The 25,223-nt window shown below is 44.0% G+C and overlaps 1 protein-coding gene across 3 annotated transcripts in view; it reads right to left on the bottom strand.

Moving 5' to 3' along the window:
* Positions 1–25,223, bottom strand: part of ABCC2 (ATP binding cassette subfamily C member 2) — a 69,673-nt gene that overhangs the window by 1,274 nt on the left and 43,176 nt on the right. The window contains exons 18-31 of one of the 3 annotated variants that reach the window (XM_004268446.3): positions 22,438–22,605; positions 19,708–19,888; positions 14,568–14,688; positions 14,158–14,290; positions 13,249–13,468; positions 12,945–13,099; positions 11,158–11,313; positions 9,235–9,434; positions 7,624–7,750; positions 5,934–6,035; positions 5,350–5,493; positions 4,369–4,527; positions 2,773–2,939; positions 157–351 (exon numbers count right to left, since the gene is read on the bottom strand). In XM_004268446.3, the coding sequence (XP_004268494.1) occupies positions 157–351; positions 2,773–2,939; positions 4,369–4,527; positions 5,350–5,493; positions 5,934–6,035; positions 7,624–7,750; positions 9,235–9,434; positions 11,158–11,313; positions 12,945–13,099; positions 13,249–13,468; positions 14,158–14,290; positions 14,568–14,688; positions 19,708–19,888; positions 22,438–22,605 (2,228 nt within the window). Of the gene's footprint in view, positions 1–156; positions 352–2,772; positions 2,940–4,368; positions 4,528–5,349; positions 5,494–5,875; positions 6,047–7,623; positions 7,751–9,234; positions 9,435–11,157; positions 11,314–12,944; positions 13,100–13,248; positions 13,469–14,157; positions 14,291–14,567; positions 14,689–19,707; positions 19,889–22,437; positions 22,606–25,223 lie in introns of those variants that run through there. The other 2 variants (XR_004482630.2, XM_033425783.2) reach the window with 2 other exon arrangements.

Here is a 25,223-nt window from a genome sequence, read left to right as displayed (position 1 = left end):
TGGCCTTCATTAGCTTGATGTATAATTTTGGGCAAATTACTTGCAATCTCTCAGCCTCCATTTTTTCATCAATAAAATGATGGTAGTTAAACCTGTAAAGAGACCTCACGGCTGAGGCTATCGCTGTTGGCTATCAAGCTCTGTCCCGCGACTCACTTGTCACTGTCCATGATGGTGTGCAGCCTGTGGGCAATGGTGATGGTCGTGCAGTGGGAGAACTCAGTTTGGATGGTTGTCTGGATGAGGCGATCTGTCTCTAGATCCACCGCAGCAGTGGCCTCGTCCATGATCAGAATCTTGGATTTCTGAAGCAGAGCCCTGGCCAGGCACAGTAGCTGCCTTTGCCCTATGCTGCAGCCAGTGGAAGAAACAAAGCATTAGCCCCTAAGGACCAAGGGATAACCTGGGTTGGCGGTTGGAGGGGCAGATTTCATGTTCCAGATCAGACTTTCAAAACCCACACTTCCAAATTCCCCTAGAATGCCTTAGCCTCTTCCACTAGCTGTTTATTGTTACCAAGGGCAATGTTTGCCAAACTTTCTCAATTAATTGGAAGACCCACCGCAGGTACTTAATTTAAAAATTCCTATTTCTGGGCCCTGCTCTCAGTCAGAATGGGGAGGAGCCTAGGAACCTGTATTTTGAATACACCCCAGGAGATTTTCATGTTTAACAAGTTTGGAAAACACTAACCCTGGAATAGTGCTTTGCGTTTAGCTACAGTGATGTCTCAGTACCCGACTTCAGCAGTATTTGACCTGACACCATTAGTATAGGGTGAAACCGCATGAGAATGCCCCAGTGGCATTTCTTAGTGGCCTTAGCAAATTCATTTGTTATTTTAATGTGTAATTCTAGTCTCAAGGCTAATTATTTGTTCAGGGCCTTCTCCCTTGATTAGAAACCGTTGCTATCTAATGAACATGATGTCTTGGTGGGAGATGCAATGTTTGTGGAATTCGAATATGCCTGTAAAATGCAAATCACTTTAAATTGCTAAAAGCCAGTAATGAAGGCTGGACTTCTTACTTACATAAAGAACATTTGGGAAGTGATGTGGAGGAAATATTCGTGAATTTGGAATTGCTCTTTCCTGCTGTGGCCATTAGGGAACGTATTAAACAGGGGGTGGCTAAAGTTCTGTAATTCTCTGTAAGAAAATTTATGCAGGAGATGAGAAGTCACCCAAGATGAACTTCCAGTTTTTCTCTGTAACGTCAGAACAGAGACACTGAAAAACTATTTACTTAACGCTTCCCAACTCCCACCTCGTTCAGTTGGACTTCATAGTAACAGGCTGTTGCTAAGGTATCGATTTGGCTTTCAGCTGCTGACTCTCCCGAAGCTGACTGATCTCCAGTCTCTGATCAGGGAATTTTAGGTTTCAGCAGCCCACCAGGTCTGAAATCAAGGCGCTGGTAATGCCAGGTAAGTTTCTCCCAGCATTCACAGAGGATGGTGTGATTCTGTCCTTAGGCCCCTATCACATCCTGCCCACATGGCCCTGCACACCTGCAGCATTTACTGCACAGAATTTACTCACACGAGGTGTGTCTTCTCCATCACACTGTAAGTGCTAGGGGGGCATGGATGGGTCTGTGGCATTTTCCTCTGTATTTCCAGTAGGTGCTCAATATATGTTGACTGAATGTTTGAATGGCCTTTTTAATAGGCCTGAAGACCTACTTCAGTCCTGCTAGTTCCTAGATCTGTCACTGAGGGAAAACAAACATGCTGGTGTTCTCTACCAAGGCTCACAAGTGTTCCCTGGGGCTACACACTGAAATCACCTGGGACCCTGATTCAACCGGTCTGGGGTACAGCCTGGGCACTGGGACTTTAAGTTTCCCGAGTGATTCTAGCGTGCAGCCTACTTAAGACTCAACCTTCTAGGCAGTGCATCTCATGCTTAATGTGCACACAAATTATCTGGGACTCTTGCTGAAGGGCGGATTCTGAATAGTAGGATAGAGCCTGAGATTCTGCATTTATAACAAGCTCCCAGGTGAAGCCAGAGCAGCGGGTCCATTAATTGAGCTACTGAGCCTTCCCTTCTGAGCTCCAACTGCTAATGGTGCATGCCCTGCCCACCACTCTGAAGGCACCAGGGCTGCAGCAAGGCCGGCCCCTGAGCCACCAGCTTTAACTGAGAGCTGACCATCAGTGTGTGGAGGGAGAAAAGAGGTTGTTGTAGGGAAAATGCCAGGCCAACTTGTTAACTGACAGAAAATGTGAAGTGTCAACATATGAGGAAACACTTTGAAAAGGTAACAAGAACTGTGAAGCCAAAAGAGTCTTTGTGCTGGTTTATGGTGTTCCAAGGACCCTGCGGACAGCACATCTCCATCATCTACGTGCTCCTTAGATCAGGGCTTCTCAAACTGAGGTGCCTGTAACAACCCCTGGGATCCTTTAGAACTCCCATCTCCAGCAATGCCACGTACCAATTACATCAGACTCTCTGGGGCTGGACCAGGCATGGGGATTGTTTTCAGCCTGATTGCAGAGTGCAGCTGAAAACCCGCACAACGGTGGGATCAGCAAGCTCATGTTTGTCATGTCCTGTGAGGGTATGTTTACTGACAAAGGTTTTCAAGAGTTTCCAAGCACATTCACATTTAATCTTCACATCAAGTTCGTTTTACGCATTAGGAATTAGACCTGGAGAGTGAAAATTCTTTGATGCCAGGCACCACCATGCATGAGTAACAAAAGTAGTGGTCCCCTCGCCTCCTCCACAGCCTGTGGGGGAAGTGGGTTATGAAACATTACCTCAGGTTGTCACCGCCCTCTGTCACTTCGTAGGACAACCCGGCTTGCAGGCCGTCCACGAAAGATTTGAGGTGAGCAAGCTCCAAGGCCTTCCAAATCTCCTCGTCTGAGTAGTTGTTGAAAGGGTCTAGATTCATCCTCAGGCTCCCAGAGAACAGGATGGGATCCTGCAAGTCAAGGGACGAGGGAGTTACTGGGGCTAATGCCAGAAAAGGAACAAGTAGGGACTTCCCTGGTGGTGCGCAGTGGTTAAGAATCCGCATGCCAATGCAGGGGACACGGGTTCGAGCCCTGGTCCGGGAAGATCCCACATGCTGCGGAGCAACTAAGCCCGTGTGCCACAACTACTGAGCCTGCGCTCTAGACCCCGTGAGCCACAACTACTGAGCCCGCGAGCCACCAACTACTGCAGCCCACGCACCTAGAGCCCGTGCTCCGCAACAAGAGAAGCCACCGCAATGAGAAGCCCACACACCGCAACGAAGAGTAGTCCTGCTCACCACAATTAGAGAAAGCCCCCGTGCAGCAATGCAGCCAAAAATAAAATTTTAAAAAAAATTTTTAATAAACATCTGGCTTTTAATATATATATATATACATACATATACACATATATATATTTAAATTTTTTTTAATAAAAGAAAAGGAACCAGTAATTCCTTGTGGCCAAGAAAGTGAGCAGGACTGGTCTGAGATGGAAAGCTGGTTAGTTAGTGGCCCAGCTTCTCCAAGATTTCCCCACTGCAGGCTTGGAGCTAAACACAGGGAGCTAAACACAGCATTAAGAGGAGTCCTTGGTTTTGTTTGGTTTTTCATTCTGAAGTTCATTTATGGATTTCCAAATTTGCCTTAGCATCCCTTAAGAAGATGAGAGGAACGTCCCACACCCCCAAATGAAAACTCATGGTTTGGAGGTGGAGGGATCAGGGGCAGGCAGGGGAAGGGGTCATATAGTTACAAGAGAAGAATTTCTTACGCTCTTGAAGAGGCTGGTGAAAAAGAGTGTAACAAAGGGAGCAAACACCAGACAGACCAAAGCCACCCCAGAGACTTGGCTGCAGCAAGCAGAGGACAGGTTCTGATGAGGACCCACATACCCCGAGAGCCTCCAGGGCAGTCCTTGTTTGGAAGGGTCTGGAGAGGAAGCTGCAGGGAAGACTTTCTTGCTGATGCGCTAACCATTCCGCTTATTGGCAAAACATTGCCACAAATTCCCTCCCCTCTCTTTTAACCATATCAAATGGGGAGTACAAAGCTTAATAGTTTCAAGCTTCAGCAGCAAAACTGCTAATGCTGATTGCAAAGGTCCTGCGAACCTTGATGGGCTATAGAAATGCTAAATAATCATCTGCTCCATTTGACTTCTGCTGTGTTGCTGCCACCTACTGGTTAGATACTGACAGTCACACAAGCATATTACCAAAAAAATGTAAGACTTATTTTTGTAAGTTCTGGAAGCAATGTGTCTTAGGGAACTAGCTTAGGTATCCCAGGTAGACAGCAGAAATGACGCCACCAAATGAACACACATCAAGAAGAAGATGCACATGTTTCCTGTAGAACAAGCTGCATGTGACAGTACGTCCTACAGCTTACCTGGGGGATGATGGTCAGTTTCTCTCGGAGGTCGTGGAGCCCAATGGAAGCAATATCTACCCCATCAATGGTGATCTGGCCTCCTGCAGCCTCTAGGATTCTGAAAAGGCTGTTTGTCAGGGATGATTTCCCAGCTCCTGTCCTGCCCACCACGCCAATCTGTAAATACAGTTCCTTGGCATGTTAGTTCACCATGTAATTATTGAGGGCAACAGTTTAGCCAGGGACATTCATAATCACAGGTGGAAAAAGACAGTGACTGGCTACTTCATCTCTAAGATGTTAAACTGATTTTGGTTTTGGTGGGGAAAAATGTACCTGGATGTCAGAAAAGGATGGCTTTCCCATCCTACCTCCTAACTTGTTGCTTGCTGAGAACTACATTGACTGCTGGAAATGTACACATCTGTTGCAGTTATTCTTGGAAATTATAGATTTTTTAAAAATCCTTGTTAAAAGTGAGGAGAAGGGAAGGATTGGGTCTGCCATCAGGTCTGAGAAGCAGACCCTGACCTGGACCTGAGCATCAGTACCCAGACATATTTTTGGCCCTGCATCAGACCCCAAGTCCTCAGAGAACAAGAAAACCATACCAGGACTTTGCAGACCAGAGGGAGAACTAGGCCATTCTCTCTGCAGGGACAAACCTGCACACAGCTGTTCCCACCAGTTCCTTCCCCAGGCCGGTGCTTCCTCCTGACTTCCCCTCTACAAGCCTTGGCGCTTACAGGAAATGAGCCCAGTCAGCAGACAGGGAGTTAGGGGAGGGCTGAGCAAGAGAGCCCTTACAGGCTTAAGTCTGCTTGATCCTGTGTGGATATCCTGCCCTCTGGTGGTGGCGCTGTGTCCCTACACCTCCCCAAGGCAGAGGAAGCGCCCCAACCCTCTCACTTCCACCAGATTAATGAAAGCCCAGAGTCCACTGCTCTCCACCTCTATGTTCACAAGGACTCACCCAGGCCTTTCTTCAGCTCCACCTACCTTCTCAGTGCTCTTAATGTCACAAGTGATCCCCTTCAGTACCAGATCCAGCTCAGGCCGATACCGTACTTGGTAGTTGCTAAACTGGATCTCCCCTTTGCTGGGCCAACCTTCTGGAGGCCTCTTATCAGTCACCCATGGTGCCTGGCAAGGCGACAGGAGGAAAAGTGCTTTACACAGTGACAACTCGCTCAACAGTCCCCACAGGACTCATGTCACAGAACAGGGTAGCAGTGTGCCAGCCACCCGTGAGCATCTGCATTGAATAGACTGAACTAGACTGGTACTTCCAGAAGGGTCCTACCTTATTCAATTAAAGAAACCCTATCCCACGAGGTTGTTCTGTGCATCTCCAGAATGAAGCCACCATTTAACTTGGTGCATCCCAAGACCTGACTTCTCCCAAACCATTACCTATTTTAGGTTTCAAGAAATTAGGTTCTTTCAGTTAGAGCAAGGGAAACTTCCAGAGAACCTTTATGACCCCATGTGAAATCTCTAGATAAGGTGAAGATGCATTCTCAAAGCGGTGGCTTTTTTTTTTTTTTTGGCCTTGTCCCTGGCTTCCTCTGATTCCTCCTTACCTCATTTTCCACGTTTATGTACTCATTTATTCGCTCAACAGCCACAATGTTGGTCTCTATTTCTGACGTCATCCTCACTAGCCAGTTCAGGGTTTGTGTGATCTACAGAAAAACTGGAAGACTAAGGATCATCTCAGGCTCAGAAACCAACCCAACCAGTTAAACCACAAGGTCAATCTAGTGCCTACTCTGCACCCAGCACTATGCCGGGCTCTACAAGAGAGCAAGGAGAAGTGTAAGAGACAATCCACACCTTCTTGGGGGAGGAAATGAGGCCGGTGCATTGAATAGTGGGAGGACAATTAAGTGCTCAACTGTGTGGTGCTCACAGGAAAGGCACTACTAGCTTGGAGTGGCCTAGGGCCAAAGCTGAGGCTGGAGAGGCTGGCTGTGGGTCTCCTGCCTGTAAGCCCTTAGGGGTTAGGGGTGGCATTCTACCAATGGGGAAAGCATAAGGAAAGACACAGGGTAGGAGAAGGCCTTCCAAATAGCTGCCACCTCTACTCTCAACAACAGCTCCATTGAGAACCCAGCCCTCAAGGTGGGACATCCACATGGACCCCTGTCCTCTGTTACCCCAATAAACTCCAGGTGCCTTCCTGCCATTACAGAGATAACATCTAACCACTAGGAAGATGATTGTCATGATCTGGGCCAGAGTCCAGGGAATCCATGGGTTACTCAGGCAAGCTGCTCACATGCAAGCTTTTTTCAGGCAAAAATGTAGTCCTGGCACATACACACAGGGAATCTTTGTAGAGCACATGGTGGTTAGAGAGAGGGAGAGCACAGGAGGCTGGGGACTACAAGTGACCACTTGGTGAAGCCTGGACCATATGAATTGTTGATATTTGAATGTTTTTATTTTGGTTCAGTATAATAGTTCTCCAACTCTTTGCCCCATCTGTCCTAGGTTAATAAGCCTAGAAATGAGGGGATGAAAGGGCAGTGGCACAAGGAACCCTGTGATTCTGGTAAATGACAGAGTCCTTTTGGGTGTCCCGCCATGATCACCTTGGGCCTTATTAACGCCAACTGAAAATAGCACCATATAGAGCCTGCTGGTAACTGTGCAGACCCCCAGTATATTAGTTCAGAAAGAGTCCACAAAAGATGGCCAAATGACTCATTAAATGAGTATCATTCATTAAACATTTACCATAGTGCCAGTGGTAGCAAAGTGGCTGAGTGGTAGGAAATAACGTCTGATATCTATCCCTTAGTCAAATAGGGGATGCATTATATAGTTCTATTAGACTCTATATTCTTTATTAAAATTAACTCCAATTATTCTGTGATTTAACAAAATAAACATAGAAGTTATTTGTTCAGAAGAGTTTCTGGTTACTACTGCATTATAATAGAAACTCATTTTTTTTTCTCTTTTGATTATAATCAAGCAAAGAGACAGGAAACTATTAGATAATCATCTGAGATTGCTTCCTTAACTACCCGGGGCAACACAATTTATGTCCAGTTACCCAGATGACACTGGTACCTACTTAGAAAGGGAAAGGAGCCTGTCCATGGGTTACACAATTAGTAAGAGATAGAGCTAGGGTTTGAACCTCAGTCTCCCCAGTCCCTCTGGATCTAGAAAGGAATCAAGAGCACAGACTCCACGGTATACCCGAGGCTCCATTTAAGAATAATGCATTAATTCAGCCAAACTCCCAACCTTCAGACTCACACTGAGTGCATTGGACAGAACAAAGCCCACAGTGTCCCCACTTAGGGTATCTCTATAAATAACCATCATCAAGGATGAAAAGAAGACGATCAGGTTCCCAATCAGCTCCAGACGAATTGCAAGCCACCTGGAAGGCAACAGAACCAGAGAAAGAGGTGTCACTGAGAGGTGTCCACTTCCTTACCTTACCCAGCAACCTAGGTGTTCCTAGAACATTCTCAGAGGGCTTGAGTTGGTAGGGCTGCGTTCTTAGGAGGTGTCTCAATTTGACTATGCCATGTGTTCCTAAAGTCTTTTAAATTGGATTTTAGAAAATAAATCGCATTTTAAAAGATACTAGAAGAGTTTGCTAAACTAAGGGAATCCTATAGTCCAATGTCTCCCAAACTTGCCAAATCTTAAGAATCATCTGGTGGCAATTGTTAAAATTACACAAATTCATGCAAAAAATTCCTGGACTCTTCCCCAGGAGATTCAGGGAATGGGTTTTAGGAATCTGCATTTTAACAAATGTTCCAAGTGAGTTCTTTTGATTAGGCATGGGAAACAATGGCATAAAGAATCCAAATGTAAGGTTAGAAAGAAATCACCACAGGAAGTTTCAATGTGCCCTGATTTCGTGATTTTTAAAAAGGTAGAGAAGAAGCTGGAGGTGGAGGGAAATTAGGTGTGAGCTGATGACAAGGAGGTATGTCGGGCTTTGTAGAGAACTGAACAGTGTGTAGATTGATGTAATTTATGAAAACTGACTTTCCCAGTAAAATGTATTTAACTAAATTTGAATAATTCTAGCACGTGTACAAATAAATATACATATTTTACAATGAGGGGTCCAACAGAAAATTGACTCTTATGCCTGTTTCCTTCTTGGAAAGTATCTAAGATATAAAAAATCTTTACAATCAAACTTCTGACCTCTCCATGTTCCAGATAATACTAAGCATCATTAGCCTGCCCTTCACACCGCAAGACAGTGTAGAAGCCACTCAAGAGTTTCCACTTCCTGAAAAAGACCTTCCTCCTCCAAGGACACATGACTTCTTGCCAGGGTCTAATGAAGCTGGAGAAATCAAGAATGCTCACCCTTTTTGGATTCATCTCACAGGATGTGAGCTTTTCATTTCTGTCATCATTGATTTTGCCTAAAATTTCCCAGCTTTCCTCCCTCCAACCTCTGCTTCTTTCACCACCCTACAAAGAGGGTCCTGCCTATGGAGAATCTCACATCCATTCTCAGGGAAGCAAACAGAGAATATCCAGTTCACCCAGCATGTGAACAGTACCTGGGTTATCAAATGCTCACAGATGTCATGTGACTCCCTCAATAAGCCTATGAGGTAGGTTGTGTTCCAGCCATCGTACAAACAAAGAAAATGAGATTTTCCTGAGAGGGGTCAAGACAATTCACCCCGCTTGGTAAGTGGCAGAACAGACAGAGGGACCCCCAGTCTCTGACTCCAAAGCTCATGCTTTCTCCTCTCTACTCACATGACAGGCGTGTTTGGCAAGAGTGAATTTCACAACACTGGCCATGCCTGCCCTCCCACAGCTAATGTCAAAAGTGCAGAACCCCGAAGCACATATTTGGGTGATATCCAGGGGCAGCCTCACCTGTTGGAGGTAATCCAGGAAAAGACACATTTCTGGTTGGTGTCCGTCACCATCTCATTGTGCTTTAGAAATCGCTCCTGGTGCTCAAAAGCACGGATAACAGACAAACCTGACACAGTCTCACTAAAGTGAGAGTAGATTGGGGACCTGGTGACAGAGTCCAGTCGTCTCAGCTGGCGGGAAGTAGCCACATAAAATATCTGGACCCAAAAAAGTGAAGACTCAGTCATACAATCATATCACATACGCTGTACCTCTTCCTTCATGGCCGTGACCCAGTATTCTTTACGTTGAGGCCACAGCTCACATCTGAACAGAGAAGCGGCTCTGGTCTCATCTCTGACTAGAGGAGAAATGAGAGAGGCTCAGAGGAAGAGGATGCTGGGAAGATCTGGGGTTGGAGGGAACAGAGGAGCACGAAAGCGCGGACACCACACCTCACTCAGCCCTAGAGGTTGGAATTTTCAAACCACATAAGTTTTGTCAGCCTAATCCGTATGGTCCCAAGAATCTGCACATACTGTCTAAATGACAGTTTTGTAGTGGTTAGAAAAACAGTCTCTAAAAGATTTTATAAATGCTGCTGGGAACCGAGGGGTGTGGAAAGTGGAGATGGGCAGTAAATGGTCCAAGAAAGGTATGCCAAGGTTTTGATAAAAATTGAATAATCAGGTAAGTGACCAAAATTGTGCTTTGACAGTGTGTGCAGGTAAAGATCGTTTGGAGGTGTGTGGAATGCTGAGGGTCTAAGAACTGGATGTAATAGCGCAGGCTGAAGGGGGAGGTTCAGTGGGGTGGGTTAGTGGTGCTACTAGATTCCAAGAGGATTTGTTGAAACTAGGGAAGAACTGGGCATTTGAGTCAGAATTCAAAATGTTACACCTGGAAATTTCCTCAAAGATCCTGCTTCTTTTTTTTTTTTTTTTTTTTTTTGCGGTACGTGGGCCTCTCACTGCTGTGGCCTCCCCCGCTGCGGAGCACAGGCTCCGGACGCACAGGCCCAGCGGCCATGGCTCACGGGCCTAGCCGCTCCGCGGCATGTGGGATCTTCCCAGACCGGGGCACGAACCCGCATCCCCTGCATCGGCAGGCGGACTCTCAACCACTGTGCCACCAGGGAAGCCCAGATCCTGCCTCTTATTTGTTGGTTTGTTACTGACAAAGATGACGATGTTCCTGAGGAACTCAACACAAACAGCAGGTGGTGTCAACTTACCACAGGCCACAAGTCTGCCCTTGACTGAAGGGCTTCAGAATTGTTTTCTCAAGGTGATCAATTCATCCCAAAGGTAAATGGTGGAACAAGAATTCTCTCCACAGCTTCCCTCCCCTCCTCAGTTTTTATCATGGTCATGGAGCCCCTTACACTTGCTCTGGTTTTTCTGTGAGGCTTGGCTTTTAAGCTGTGTCCTCAAGAACACACTGGAATTGAGCCTAAGCCACCCACAGACACCCCAGTAAAAGGAGAACTGCCCTGAAGTGAAAACAGACTGGGCTCCTGCTGAGGGACATCTCCAAGCAGATAATCCTAAGCCAACCAAGGAAGCAGCCTTAGCACAACTCTTCTAGAAGCAACCAATTACCTTACCATTGTGAAGGGCCTTACAGAGCTTCAAGACTTTGTCCAGAGCCAACCTCAAAGTAGTCTTGGATCCAAACATAAATATGCCCCACTTACACTTGTGGGGTGCAGGGCAGAAGTTAAGGTGAGATTGACCGTGAACTTCCACCCACCCATCAGTGCTGACACTTCAGCTTCAGAAAGTGGCCTACGGGCTCCTTGGTATGTTATTATCTGGCTCAATAACGAAGATGCTGGAGAGGGGAGAGTGACTAGCAATAAACACAAGAGAAGAGTCTCAGGAAGGAGCTTGGGCTTTTATGAGTAGAGAAGGAAGGAAACCTAGCCATTTCCAAACCTACCTGAACAGACACATAAATGATGCCAAGAGGGATGATGACGATGATGAAGACTGGAGTGGCCAGGCAGATCATGACCAGGGTGCTGATGATGCCCAGGAAGCACAAAATCCAGCTGCGCAAAGACATGGGGAGGGTGTCATCCACCGTGGAGATATCCTAGGGACACATATGGAGAGATGGTGTGCTAATGAATTCCTATGACATTTTACATCTCGGTTCCAGCAGCGAATTTGCTCAGTCATATCAGAATGCAAGTAACTATATGTCCAGGGTTGAAAGAAAAAAAGAAATCCTCACCAGCTATTAGTTCTATGCAGATTAATTTTGACCCTTACCTGGCACAGATTCTCCATCTTTCTTTCCTCCACCCCCTCCTTTATCTCCTCTTAAGGGCTCAGTCATCAGCTCCAGAGGACCCTAGGTATAATTCTCCTTTATGGTCTGAGCTACCTTCTCCGCAAAACATGCTGTATAATTAATGACAGTTTCCTTTTTCATGCAAAAGCAGTTAGCAAAATATGACTGTTGCCTAAGTAACTCACAGTATGATCTCTGTGTTTTTTTCGGAAGATTAATTATATATTTATAGCAACAGTGGAAAAGAGTGTTTTTGCAAAATTCCTGTGAGAAATCTCCCCATCCAAAATTGTGTACTTTTTAAGGTTCTATTTAAGAGCAGAAAGCCCATTTAAGTTGTCTCCAGTGACATCATGCCCACCATCTTCGTTCCACAGGAAGGTGACAAGTGGGGGCCTGCCCACTTTTGAAGCAGTCACCATGTCCCCAGAACCTGCCTGTGGGCTGGGAGCTAGACTTTCTGTGTCTGCTCCAAGACCAAACAAATAAGGGCTCAGAGCTCCTCAGACATTTTTTTTAAAATGTGCACCCTCTTCTACAAACAGAAGACTGAAAATTCTGTTGGTGATAGTTGAATATTATTCAGAATTGTCTGGTTTCCTCTGTTCTTGAAATTTCCCCCTTATGTTCATTAAGAATCAACGACTTTGGTCTGGCCCATGGAAGAGAGCCATCTATATGATCTTAGCATTTACTGAGCATCCCAATGCCTAATACAGTCCTTGGCTCATAGAAGGTACTCAATATATGTTGAATGAATGAATGCTAAGGGTCCCAGAATCTTCAGTCGATGGAGAACCCCATTAAAATTATAGGATTCCACAATCCAGACCTTGTTTACTTATTTTTAAAGCATCAAAGATGGGAGATTCAGGGATGGAGGCGGCAACCAAGCAAAGCATTGTCCTGCTATCTCTTTTCACTGTCACACTAGTGATAGTGCTTTTACTTGTGTTTCTCCCTCTGCAGAACAATCCTTCACATCCTGCTTCTGCCACTCACCCATCCCCTACCCCCACCATCTCCCTGGCTAACTTCTATGAGTTAAGTCCCTCCTTTTCTGACATTTCCCACCCTCAATCACCCAGGTTGAGCTGGTATCTCTTTTCTCTGTCACTCTTTTGTACTCCAAGAATGCCACTGTACACATCGTTGTTACTGGTTTTCCTATATCCTATCATAATCCTTTACTTCCTTGGCCGTCCCCCTCACTAGATGGTGAGCTACTTAAAGGGAAAGAGTTGTTCATCCCTGTAACCCCAGGATCCTTAGGACCTCACACAAGGTGTTCAAGAAATATCTGCGTGCTGAGTGGACCAAAAACCTGGAACTGCCCAGTGTTGCCTAGGGACACATGAGAATTCTTTCCCTGTCAGAAATAAAAAGATCCTCAGCATATAAACACGTCTTACAACCTTTGAGATACTTACGCCAGCAAACCTGTTCACTATCCGGCCAGTGGGTGTTGTGTCAAAAAAACTCATGGGTACTCGAAGGATATTGTTCAGCAGCTGCTTGTGAAGAATGCTTGCTGCGTGGACGGAACCATAGACACTCCAGAGATTTGCTATGAGCACAGATATACCTGGAAATGGAGCCAGTTTAGTCAGCACCATGCACAGGGATCCCTGAAGACTTGTGCAGGACATGATAGCAAATTTGTCATGAGTCCAGGCAAAGGACATGGACCTGACAGAGCGTCTCAGAGATGGCTGCCGTAGCCGTCACACATACCTTGTGCTAATCCCAGAGCTCCATAGACACCAACTCTCAGGTCCCTCTGAGAGGCTGGATAGTTGGTGCTATTGAAGGTTTTAGAGTCACGGGTCCAAGCACTGAGCCAGAGGTTTGATCCAATAAAAGACACGGAATGGAGCACAAACCCAAAGATAATGAAGAATATCGAACACCATCCTATTGCTTGTAGGTATTTCAGGTAGATGGAGAACTTCACCTGCAAAGCCCCCACCTCAATATTAGTAGAGTTCCTAGTGGCTTTTGGTGAGGAATTACCTAGAATACCAATCATAGGGGGAGTACAGTCCTTTGGAAAGTGGAGAGCTGGTGGCAAAATTTGGTAGTCTGTGATCACATTTCTGTACTGGGCCAGCATGATAATAATCAATGCTGAAATATAATGCAGGGTAAATAACCATCAGATTATTAATGAGCTTCTAGATGCAATTAAGAGGAAAAGACATAAAAACAGAGCGGGACAGATAAGGCTATACCACAGACCTTGGAATTTGTTTTATTAATGTTTAAGTTAAGATCTTAAATTTAAGAACTTGGTTTTAAGTTTTATTAATTTGAATTGTGTGCTATGAGCTTGATATATTGGTGTTCTCTGGCTCCCAGAATTGCATCTCAAAGCATTTTTGTTTTTACCACATATCAAAATGGAATCAAACCCTCATGAAGTGTAGTATGAGGATATTCACAGGGAACATGTCATTCTTCATGGAAATACAATTTGATAAAAAGCCCAGAGCCTCTGCTAACATTTCAATGATAAATTTAAAGACTGGCAAAGCACACAAGACATATCCCTCTGTAGATATGTATTCAAGTCATCAAACTTAAAAATGTTCAAATCCCAAGCCTTATATCACCTCTAATGGTACTTTTTACTGTGGTGTTTACCTTTCCAGTTTGTATGAATTCCTTCTTAATTAGTTTTTGCCCTTTCACTGGTTCTTCCTCCTCCTTCAGGATATTCACATTCCGAGTTTTCAAGTCTTTTAAGGGCTTCAGACGCCTGCTACTGGACCTAGAACTGAGAGATTGAGAGGGGAAGCTTTCCTGAGCATGTAGATGCATGCCAAGGGTCTTCTTGCAAGCAGGTGTCACAGTAGCTCTGCTCACATCAAAGTGCATTTCAGAGCAGATGGTCATGGGGGAAACACCACCCCAACCCTCCTCCACATGCACAGAAACAAAAGAAGAGCTGGGAGCGTCCATGTGGACACTCAGAAAAAGTCCACAGAGAAAAAGAGAATGATCAGGTGGAACTATGGAAGTGATGGGGGATGCCAGCTGAATATATGACCAACCTGCGACTAAATGTTCGATGAAGACTGTTCTCTCTTTTCATGGACAAGGAGGCCACATCTTCAGGGATTTCCTCCACACTGGGCATCAGCCCATAGTCATCTTCTTCACTGTCCTCATTGACTAGGAGACACATCAAAGGTTAGGGAGATTGCTGCATAGAGCTATCATAGCCCTATGAACAAGAAGAAAAGTCTTTTCTGATCTTGTTGGTCTTAATAAGAGATCCCAGATGTACACACAGGTTGGAATCTTTTACTCCAGAAATACTGTTTATTAGGACATCTCATTGAAAAATACCAGGATAAAGGAGAGGTGAGTTAATATTCCACTGGAAGAGAAACGGTCAAAAAGGAGAAGAATATTCCCAGAAGCTTGTAAGTTCCTTTGGAGCAGGAAAGAACTTTTAAGGATTACAGTAGACAAACAGAAGAGTCATAATCCCCAGAAATGTCTAAAAAGGTGAGTGTAAATTTAAAATGTTCTGCTTGAAATTCAAATAATTTGAGAAATTTTATTAATTTAAAGCGTTTTAAAAAACATATCCTGATAATAAAAGGTAAAACAGCTTGGTCTGTGAAAATGGTAGAGTTATGACCTCCAGAAATTGGTACCTCTGTAAAAGCAGTGAGCATACTAGCCAAAAAATGTCAAAATCAAATTTTCCGTAACTTTGAAATTAACCAAAGGCTTGCCACAATCCAAGGAGCATTTATTTAAGAAAAATGGCTAAATCTCAGAAAGAAAAGTAAGTTTTGTAATAGTTTAATTTACCCTATTCCTATTCCCCTCTCCTTAGATCTGCTTTAGCCTAGAAAACCAACAGCCACACATTCATTGTAACCATGAAAATCACCAGCCTAGCAGCTGCTGGAAGGAACAGACTGGGTTCAGAACATGCTCAAAACCTTACTTCTGGAGAAGTGTCATTATTTGGCCTGTCTGGCAGTTCCCTGGAAAACTCCATTCACAGAGCTTGTCTTTATAGAACCTGACTTGGAGTTGGCTCTAACAACCAGCAGTAGTTGTTTAACATCACAGCTGCCTGAGGCAGTGATAACAGTTGGAGCAAAGGAGAAACTGACCAAGAACTTAAGAGGAAAAAAACCCTGGGGAATAAGATATCCATAGGGAGCTTTGATATCTTCAATATATTCCTGGCAATCGAGAATGTCATACACATGTGTAGGGTTGCACACATGCCAACCCAAGAAAGACTTGAGAATGTCCTATTCTCTTACCTCTGGCTTACCTTCAGACTCTGTGCAAGCAGGGAAAAAAGGCTGAGGCAGAACTATAAACTGCCTGCTGGCATGTTAAACAGACATGTCCACCCCCACCCCCCATCCCCACAGAGCCCCTCAGCAAAGGCTGAGTGACGTATCAGTTCCAGGCACTTGAGGAAATCTCTGTCCAATCGTTATCTGACCACTAAGCCAACCAAGCAGGGACTTCTATGGCCACATGAGACAAAGAAAGACTTAACAGAATCAGTTCAGGAAACTAAACAGGAGGAACAACAAAAGCAAACCCTGGTTGAGGATGGAGGGGAGAGAGATCATATTTCCAGAATTGTTATGCTATTTAAAATGACCGGTTTTCAGTAATCAAGACAGTATGGTACCGGCACAAAAACAGAAATATAGATCAATGGAACCGGATAGAAAGCCCAGAGATAAACCCACGCACATATGGTCACCTTATTTTTGATAAAGGAGGGAAGAATATACAATGGAGAAAAGACAGCCTCTTCAATAAGTGGTGCTGAGAAAACTGGACAGCTATGTGTAAAAGAATTAGAACACTTCCAAACACCATACACAAAAATAAAGTCAAAATGGATTAAAGACCTAAATGTAAGGCCAGACACTATAAAACTCTTAGAGGAAAACATAGGCAAAACACTCTATGACATAAATCACAGCAAGATCCTTTTTGACCCACCTCCTACAGAAATGGAAATAAAAACAAAAATAAACAAATGGGTCCTAATGAAACTTAAAAGTTTTTGCATAGCAAAGGAAACCATAAACAAGACGAAAAGACAACCCTCAGAATGGGAGAAAATATTTGCAAACGAAGCAACTGACAGAGGATTAATTTCCAACATTTACAAGCAGCTCATGCAGTTCAATATCAAAAAAAAACCCAAACCAAAAATGGGCAGAAGACCTAGATAGACATTTCTCCAAAGAAGATATACAGATTGCCAACAAACACATGAAAGAATGCTCAACATCTCTAATCATTAGAGAAATACAAATCAAAATCACAATGAGGTATCACCTCACACCAGTCAGAATGGCCATCATCAAAAAATCTACAAACAATAAATGCTGGAGAGGGTGTGGAGAAAAGGGAACCCCTCTTGCACTGTTGGTGGGAAGGTAAATTGATACAACCACTATGGAGAACAGTATGGAGTTTCCTTAAAAAACTAAAAATAGAACTACCATATGACACAGCAATCCCACTACTGAGCATATACCCTGAGAAAACCATAATTCAAAAAGAGACATGTACCACAGTGTTCATTGCAGCTCTATTTACAATAGTCAGGACTTGGAAGCAACCTAAGTGTCCATCGACAGATGAATGGATAAAGAAGATGTGGCACATATATACAATGGAATATTACTCAGCCATAAAAAGAAACGAAATTGAGTTATTTGTAGTGAGGTGGATGGACCTAGAGTCTGTCATACAGAGTGAAGTAAGTCAGAAAGAGAAAAATAAATACCGTATGCTAACACATATATATGGAATCTAAAAGAAAAAAGAAAAAAATGGCTGTGAAGAACCTAGGGGCAGGACAGGAATAAAGACACAGACGTAGAGAATGGACTTGAGGACACAGGGAGGGGGAAGGGTAAGATGGGATGAAGTGAGAGAGTGGCATGGACTTATATATACTACCAAATGTAAAATAGATAGCTAGTGAGAAGCAGCCACATAGCACAGGGAGATCAGCTCAGTGCTTTGTGACCACCTAGAGGGGTGGGATAGGGAGAGTGGGAGGGAGTGACAAGAGAGGACATACAGGGATATATGTATATGTATAGCTGATTCACTTTGTTATAAAGCAGAAACTAACACACCATTGTAAAGCAATTATACTCCAATAAAGATGTTCAAAAGAAAAAGATCAGTTTTCAACAAAAAATTATGAGACATACAAGGAATCAGGAAAGTATGGGACTGTACACAGGAAAAAAGCAGTCAAAAGAAACTGTACTCAAGGAAGCACAGATGTTGGACTTACCAAAGACTTAAATCAGCTATGATAAATATATTCAAAGAACAACAGGAAACCATGTCTAAGGATCTAAAGAAAAGTTCTCACCAAATAGAGAACATCTCTATTAGGCCCATTAGCATGGGCCCCTGATCCAATATGTCTGATGTCCTTGTAAAAAGGGGAAATTTGGACACTAATGCACATAAGGTATAACACCATGTGAAGATGAAGGCAGAGATTGATATGAAGGATGCCAACGAATGCCAGCAAACCACCAGAAGCTAGGAGAAAGACCTGGAATAGATCCTTCCCTACTGCCTTCAGAAGGAACCAATCTTACTGACACCTTGATTTTGGACTTCTAGCCTCTAGAGCTGTGAGACAATACATTTCTGTTGTTTAAGACACCCAATTTGTAGAGTTTTGTTATGGCAGCTAATTAAGAAATACACAGAGCCAATGTTGATACAGGTAACCTTTGCCCTCCTGACCTTCCCTTTATTCTACCATCTTGTAGTCTGTACCTTGAGCCCCAGAGCCGACACAACAGCATGCCAGGCAGTGGGGCTTATACAACTTCTCAGAAATGCCCTATCTATGTTTCCCAGAGCAAGGGTTTAATGAGCTGTTTTGCAAACTGTCTTTTGTACACAAAAGATAGGATTTTTCAAAGGGGCTGTCTACCCATGGGGGTTTATAAACAGAACTTAGAAACTCAGAAGATCAAATCAGAAGAAGTTTAGAATTAGGAGAAAACTGTCCAGGTTGTGGTGATGTGGCTGACTGAGCAGTAACTCAGGGGTATCCAGCATCAGACACTACCCTTTGCTGGAGATCTTCAGTCCCCAAGCAGGTACTTTTTGTTTTCTCCAGGCCTGTCCTGGAGCACATAAAGACTGATAGAAAGCTCTGACCCCTTCCTTTCTGCTGGAATCCCTGCCCCACTTTCCTGGGCTGGGTCCCAGTCCCTATAGCCCACACCATCGTATTCTTTGTTCCCGCCCTGTCCCACCAATGCTTACAGACTCCTTGGTTTAGGCTTTTCTTTCTGACTCTTGTGGTTTTAAACCATCACATGTCCTGACCTCAAGGCCTGACTGTGATCCCACTTGCAGGCTGTGTAGTTACTGCCTCTTCTGATTGACTTTCGGAATGCCCCTGTACCCTCCAGATCTTGCTTTCTCAGTCCTGACCTCCTGCTGATAATTGCTACCTGAAGCAGATACCCAGAACCATCACAGGACTACTGCTGGCAGGTTCTTGAGAAGGACCCCAGAGACCAGGGCTCCATTACTGACTGGGGCTGATCAGCGACCCCAGTGGTAGTGGTATTGGGTAGGGGCTATTCCTGTGGCACACTGTGAGACTATGCAACTGCCATGATTTTTTTTCTGGTTCAGAACACCCAGTGGCTTTTGGTGTATTCGTCAAATCCCTTTGTTAGGGCGTATCAACAATTTAGCAGTACATTATTAGTACCAGGTATTACAAAGCTGTCCAGGAAGTGGTTCTCATGAATTTGGGTAGATGGGGTGGAATATGTGACTTGAGTCAATAGAAGCAGGGCATTCCCTAAAAGGGGCCCCTTGTGCCACTGGTGTCTCTTCCACAAGGGCTAATCACCCCAAATCTCCAGTCATCCTCTAAAGAGTGCCCTTTGATTGCATGTCAGAGACCAGATGAGCAGGATTATCCCCCAGTTTGGCTGAGATGTAAAGTTTCTATGTTTGTGTTTCTTTACAGAGACACAAAACACAGAAAGGACAGATATTGGATCTCTGGATAATTTATTTCCAAATTTAGTTCACTGGATACTGAACAGTTCAGGAGGTAAATAGTGGTGGTTTACTACTTCTACCCCTTCCCTACCCAAGTTCTATCCTGTTCCAATCCTCTTTACGTACCTGTGGGCTCGTCTTTAGGACCCGTCTGTTTTATGAATGTCTTCAGATTCTTAGCAAACAATCCTTTCTTGGCCAACAGAGTGCTGTAGGATCCCTTCTCCACGATGATGCCATTCCCCAAAACCACAATCTCATCCACTTGGGGAAGAAAGTGAATGCTGTGTGTCACCAAGAGTCGAGTCTGTAAAAATAACAGTAAGTTGTGCTGACTGCCCTGTGTCTACCATGTTCCTTAGCTTACTAAGGAAAAGGAAAAACAGAGTCACTGTGGGGCTTTCCTTCAAAATGTGGCCCTGACCACTTGATCTCTTACTTCCTCTTTACTTCCCAGCACCTCATCCTAAAACCTGACCCCATGTGTAAGATGAGACTCCTGTCATCATGGATATATTCACAGTTATTTTCCTGTAGTGACAATGAGGTTTGCCCCACACACGTTTTCCTCCAGCTTCCTGGTAGCCAAGAGTTGGGCTTAGGGACGTCACTTGAGATCAAGGGCTATCAGTATAATTGAGGCATGCAAAACTAACTGCCCCCCCACTAAACAGGTAACTGATCTAACAAGAACTGCCCAGATTAGTTTAGTATGTTAGAATCATTATAGGGCAAGAAATTGTGTCTTTGGCCCAGGCCCTCCCTGGCGTGGAAGACTTGGCATCCCTTGTATTCTTGTCTATTTATGGACTACATTGACTACTGAAACAGGGATTCCACTCAAAGAAAGATTAAAAACTCACAGATCAGTAATGAGACTCAGATAGGGTCTAGGGGGTTGAGATGGGCCTCTAGAGAGACAGCCCAAGCCCACTGCCTCTGCTCTCTACTTCACAGCCCCACAGACACTAGGTTGCTCTTATCAGGAAGACTTGGGAGATGCTCATCCTTTGAGTCTCAGCTCAAAGCCAGCTCTTCTGGTAGCCTTTCCTGAATCCCCAGGCAAGAATTGGGTATTCCTCCAGTGTTTCCATGGTAGTTTGTATATTCTGCCATTAAAAATGATTCTTGTATTATAATATTATTGCTTGCTTTTTGGTTTGTCTGCCAATTCGATTGTAAGTTACTTGAGAGCAGGGATGAGACCTTTTCATCAGTGCGCCCAGTCTTTGCAATGAACCAGGCCCAGGGTGGGTATTCAGTTCATGAATGAATGGAGCCAATTAGCCTTATGGACAGAAGTCAGGACCAGGCATAGGAGGGAGAGTGAGTTCCTGTGGACTCACTGACCCAAGAGAGAGGCAAAAGGCCTCAGTGGGACAGCAGCCCAGTCAACCCTGCCACCCTCTGACTGGCAGCATTCAAAAAACCTTGAAGGGAAAAGGCCAAACACAGATGGAGTGCTGACAGCCCTCACACTAGACTTGCTACTGGTGAGAAGCATACTCAAACCCTCAAGGGGCGCTGGGCTCTGTCAGCCCCTCTCGCATTCAGCCTACTGTGCTAACTTGCCTATGGTAAGGAAAGCCTATGACCAGCTCCAGTGACTTGCTCTGGCCACTTTATCTGTACTATCTCACAGGGGCATTGCAAGAATCAAATGAGACAATGCAATCAAAGTGCTTGGCACAGGCCTGCGACATAATGAATACCCAAAACATATAGGCTTATTTCTATATTCAGATTGAGTCATCCTTTCCAGGCATAGTGCTCCAACATCCTGCAAGAGTTCCAGGAAAGTGCCTTCTTAGAGTAGAGCTCTAATACTTGCAGGATGACCTGTGTCCCAGCAAGGTAAATTGTTGGGTCCTCTGGCATGTTTTCTGACACCAACCGATTCTGAGTGTCCAACAGTTCAATTCTGACACCAGCTACCCAGAAACCCACAGCTACCCAGAGCCCACAAGACTGCCCTGACTTCTAATGCTAGCCAAAAGTCTTGGATCCCACCCATACTTCTGACCAACTAGCTGTAAATTGAGGATTTCCATGGCCCCCTCCTCAGGTCTGATAATTTGCCAGAATGGCTCATAGACGCCAGGAAAATACTTTACTTACTGTTTACCAGTTTATTACAAAGGATACAACTCAGGAACAGTGAAATGGAAGAGATGCATAGGGTAAGGTTTCGGGGGTGGGGTGCTTGTGCAGAATTTCCATCTCTCACCAGGTGTGCCACCTTCCCAGCACCTTAATGTTCTCAGCAATCTAGAAGCTCTCTGAATCTCCTTATTCAAGAATTTTTATAACACAATCTCCAGCCCATCCTCCTCTCCCCAGAAATTGGTATGTGGGGCTGAAAGTTCCAATCCTCCCATCACTTGGTCTTTCTGAGGAACAGCCTTGTCCAGAGGCTATCTAGGGGCCCCTCCATAAGTCACTCATTAGCATAAACTCAGGTGTGATCTAAAGGGGCTCATTGTGAATAACAAAAGACATTCTTAGTATCACTCAGGAAATTCTAAGGGTTAGGAGCTCTGTGCCAGGACCTAGTGAAAAAGACCAAATATAGTTCTTATTATACCACAGATCTCAAAGGACTTTTTATCATAATTAATCATCCTAAAAGGCTCAATGTTGGAGCCAGAGAATAAGACTCAAATTAGCCAGTTCCCACATAAGCTATGATCTCAAGATGGGAGCCCTCACCAAATCATCTCCTGGGGGACCAGTCTGACACTGTATCTCCCCAGCAGCCCAGGGGGAAGGTAAATAAGGAAATCTGCTTCAGTACCCAGCAGTCCTAGGAGATGTGTTCCCCTCCTCACGTCTTCATCACTTTAAATAATTTCTCACCTTGCCTTTCAACAGGCCATTGGGACCCAAGACCTTATTAAAAATATGTTTTCCCACATGAGCATCCACAGCAGATAGGGGGTCATCCAGAATATAGATGTCTGAATTTTGATAGGTAGCTCTGGCCAGGCTGATCCGCTGCTTCTGACCCCCACTGAGATTTATACCCTGAAGAAGAAAATAATTTCTATTAAGTACTGAAACTGAGTCCCACTAAAATTCCTCTGCATAGATTCCTCTGCTGAATCTATGATTAACATCTCTATCCGAAACTTCATGACCTTTCTTCTCCCATACCTGTTCCCCTCAAGGGAGTATAAAAGGAAAGGGGGGATTGAAACCAAGCAGGACACTGGAGGGCCCTCCTGTGTACAAAAACCCCTGTGTCCCCCCTTTCTTATTTGTAGAAAAAAACTTTAGTCTCCTAGGCCTTCCCTGAGTTCCAAGGAGCAGACTCAAGCCGTTACTAACTAGGGAAGTGAGGGAATGCAGAAACAAAGGAAAAGCAGTCAAGAAACAATAGTTCAACTATAAAACAGAGTCCTACCTCCTCTTCAACGGGTATATGTAACAATTAGATGCATATTATTGAACTATTCTACAGAAACTAAGATTCTAACCCAGGTGGAGGATGGTTACTACATGTTGACCACAAGCACTTAGCCCCAGACTGTTTGGAACCAGAAGGTTGATGATTAAGATTCCTGAAACATCACCCTGCCACTTTACCACCAACCAATCAGAAGGAAGTCTACAAGCTGCAACCCTCACCCCAAATGTTGCCTTTTAAAACCATTCCTGGGGAATTCCCTGGTGGTCCAGTGGTTAAGAATCTGTCTTGCCAACATTAAACACACCAACATTCGAATTATAGGGGTCTCAGAAGAAGAAAAAAAAGGGACCGAGAAAATATTTGAAGAGATTATACTTGAAAATTTTCCTAATATGGGAAAGGAAATAGTCAATCAAGTCCAGGAAGTGCAGAGAGTCCCATACAAGATAAATCCAAGGAGAAACATGCCAAGACACATATTAATCAAACTATCAAACTTAAATACAAAGAAAAAATATTAAAAGCAGCAAGGGAAAAGCAACAAATAACATACAAGGGAATCTCCATAAGGTTAACAGCTGATCTTTCAGCAGAAACTCTGCAAGCCAAAAGGGAGTGGCAGGACATATTTAAAGTGATGAAGGGGAAAAAACCTACAACCAAGATTACTCTACCTGGCAAGGATAACATTCAGATTCGACCGAGAAATTAAAACATTTACAGACAAGCAAAAGCTAAGAGAATTTAGCACCACCAAACCAGCTTTACAACAAATGCTAAAGGAACTTATCTACGCAGGAAACACAAGAGAAGGAAAAGACCTACAATAACAAACCCAAAACAATTAAGTAAATGGTAATAGGGACATGCATATCGATAACTACCTTAAATGTAAATGGATTAAATGCTCCAATCAAAAGTCAGAGACTGGCTGAATGGATACAAAAACAAGACCCATATATATGCTGTCTACAAGAGACCCACTTCAGACCTAGGGACACATACAGACTGAAAGTGAGGGGATGACAATGTTCATTGCAGCACTATTTACAATAACCAGGACATGGAAGCAATCTAAGTGTCCATCGACAGATGAATGGATAAAGAAGATGTGGTACATATATACAATGGAATATTAGTCAGCCATAAAAAGAAACAAAATTGAGTTATTTGTATTGAGGTGGATGGACCTAGAGTCTCTCATACAGAGTGAAGTAAGTCAGAAAAAGAAAAACAAATACCATATGCTAACACATATATATGAAATCTAAAAACAATGGTTCTGAAGAACCTAGGGACAGAACACAAATAAAGATGCAGACATAGAGAATGGACTTGAGGACACGGGGAGGGGGAAGGGTAAGCTGTGACAAAGTGAGAGAGTGGCATGGACATATATACACTACCAAATGTAAAACTGATAGCTAGTGGAAAGCAGCCACATAGCACAGGGAGATCAGCTTGGTGCTTTGTGACCACTTGGAGGGGTGGGATAGGGAGGGTGGGAGAGAGGGAGATGCAAGAGAGAAGAGATATGGGAACATATGTATATCTAAAATTGATTCACTTTGTTATAAAGCAGAAACTAACACACCACTGTAAAGCAATTATACCCAAATAAAGCTGTTAAATAAACAAATAAAACAAAAATAAAAAAAGATGTGGCACACATATACAATGGAATATTACTCAGCCATAAAAAGAAACGAAATTGAGTTATTTGTAGTGAGGTGGATGGACCTAGAGTCTCTCATACAGAGTGAAGCAAGTCAGAAAGAGAAAAACAAATACCATATGCTAACACATAAATATGGAATCTAAAAAAAATGGTTTTGAAGAACCAAGGGGCAGGACACAAATAAAGATGCAGACGTAGAGAATGGACTTGAGGACACAGGGAGAGAGAAGGGTAAGCTGTGACAAAGTGAGAGAGTGGCATGGACATATACACACTACCAAATGTAAAATTGATAGCTAGTGGAAAGCAGCCACATAGCACAGGGAGATCAGCTTGGTGCTTTGTGACCACCTAGAGGGGTGGGATAGGGAGGGTGGGAGGGAGACACAAGAGGGAGGAGATATGGGCATATATGTATATGTATAGCTGATTCACTTTGTTATAAAGCAGAAACTACCATACCATTGTAGAGCAACTATACTCCAATAAAGATATTCAAAAAAAAAAAGTGAGGGGATGGAAAAAGATATTCCATGCAAATGGAAATCAAAAGAG

Source organism: Orcinus orca, chromosome 14 (assembly GCF_937001465.1).
Source record: "Orcinus orca chromosome 14, mOrcOrc1.1, whole genome shotgun sequence".
NCBI lineage: Eukaryota > Metazoa > Chordata > Mammalia > Artiodactyla > Delphinidae > Orcinus > Orcinus orca.
Note: the sequence above shows the minus strand (reverse complement) of the source record. Positions and strands in the feature narration are given on the sequence as shown.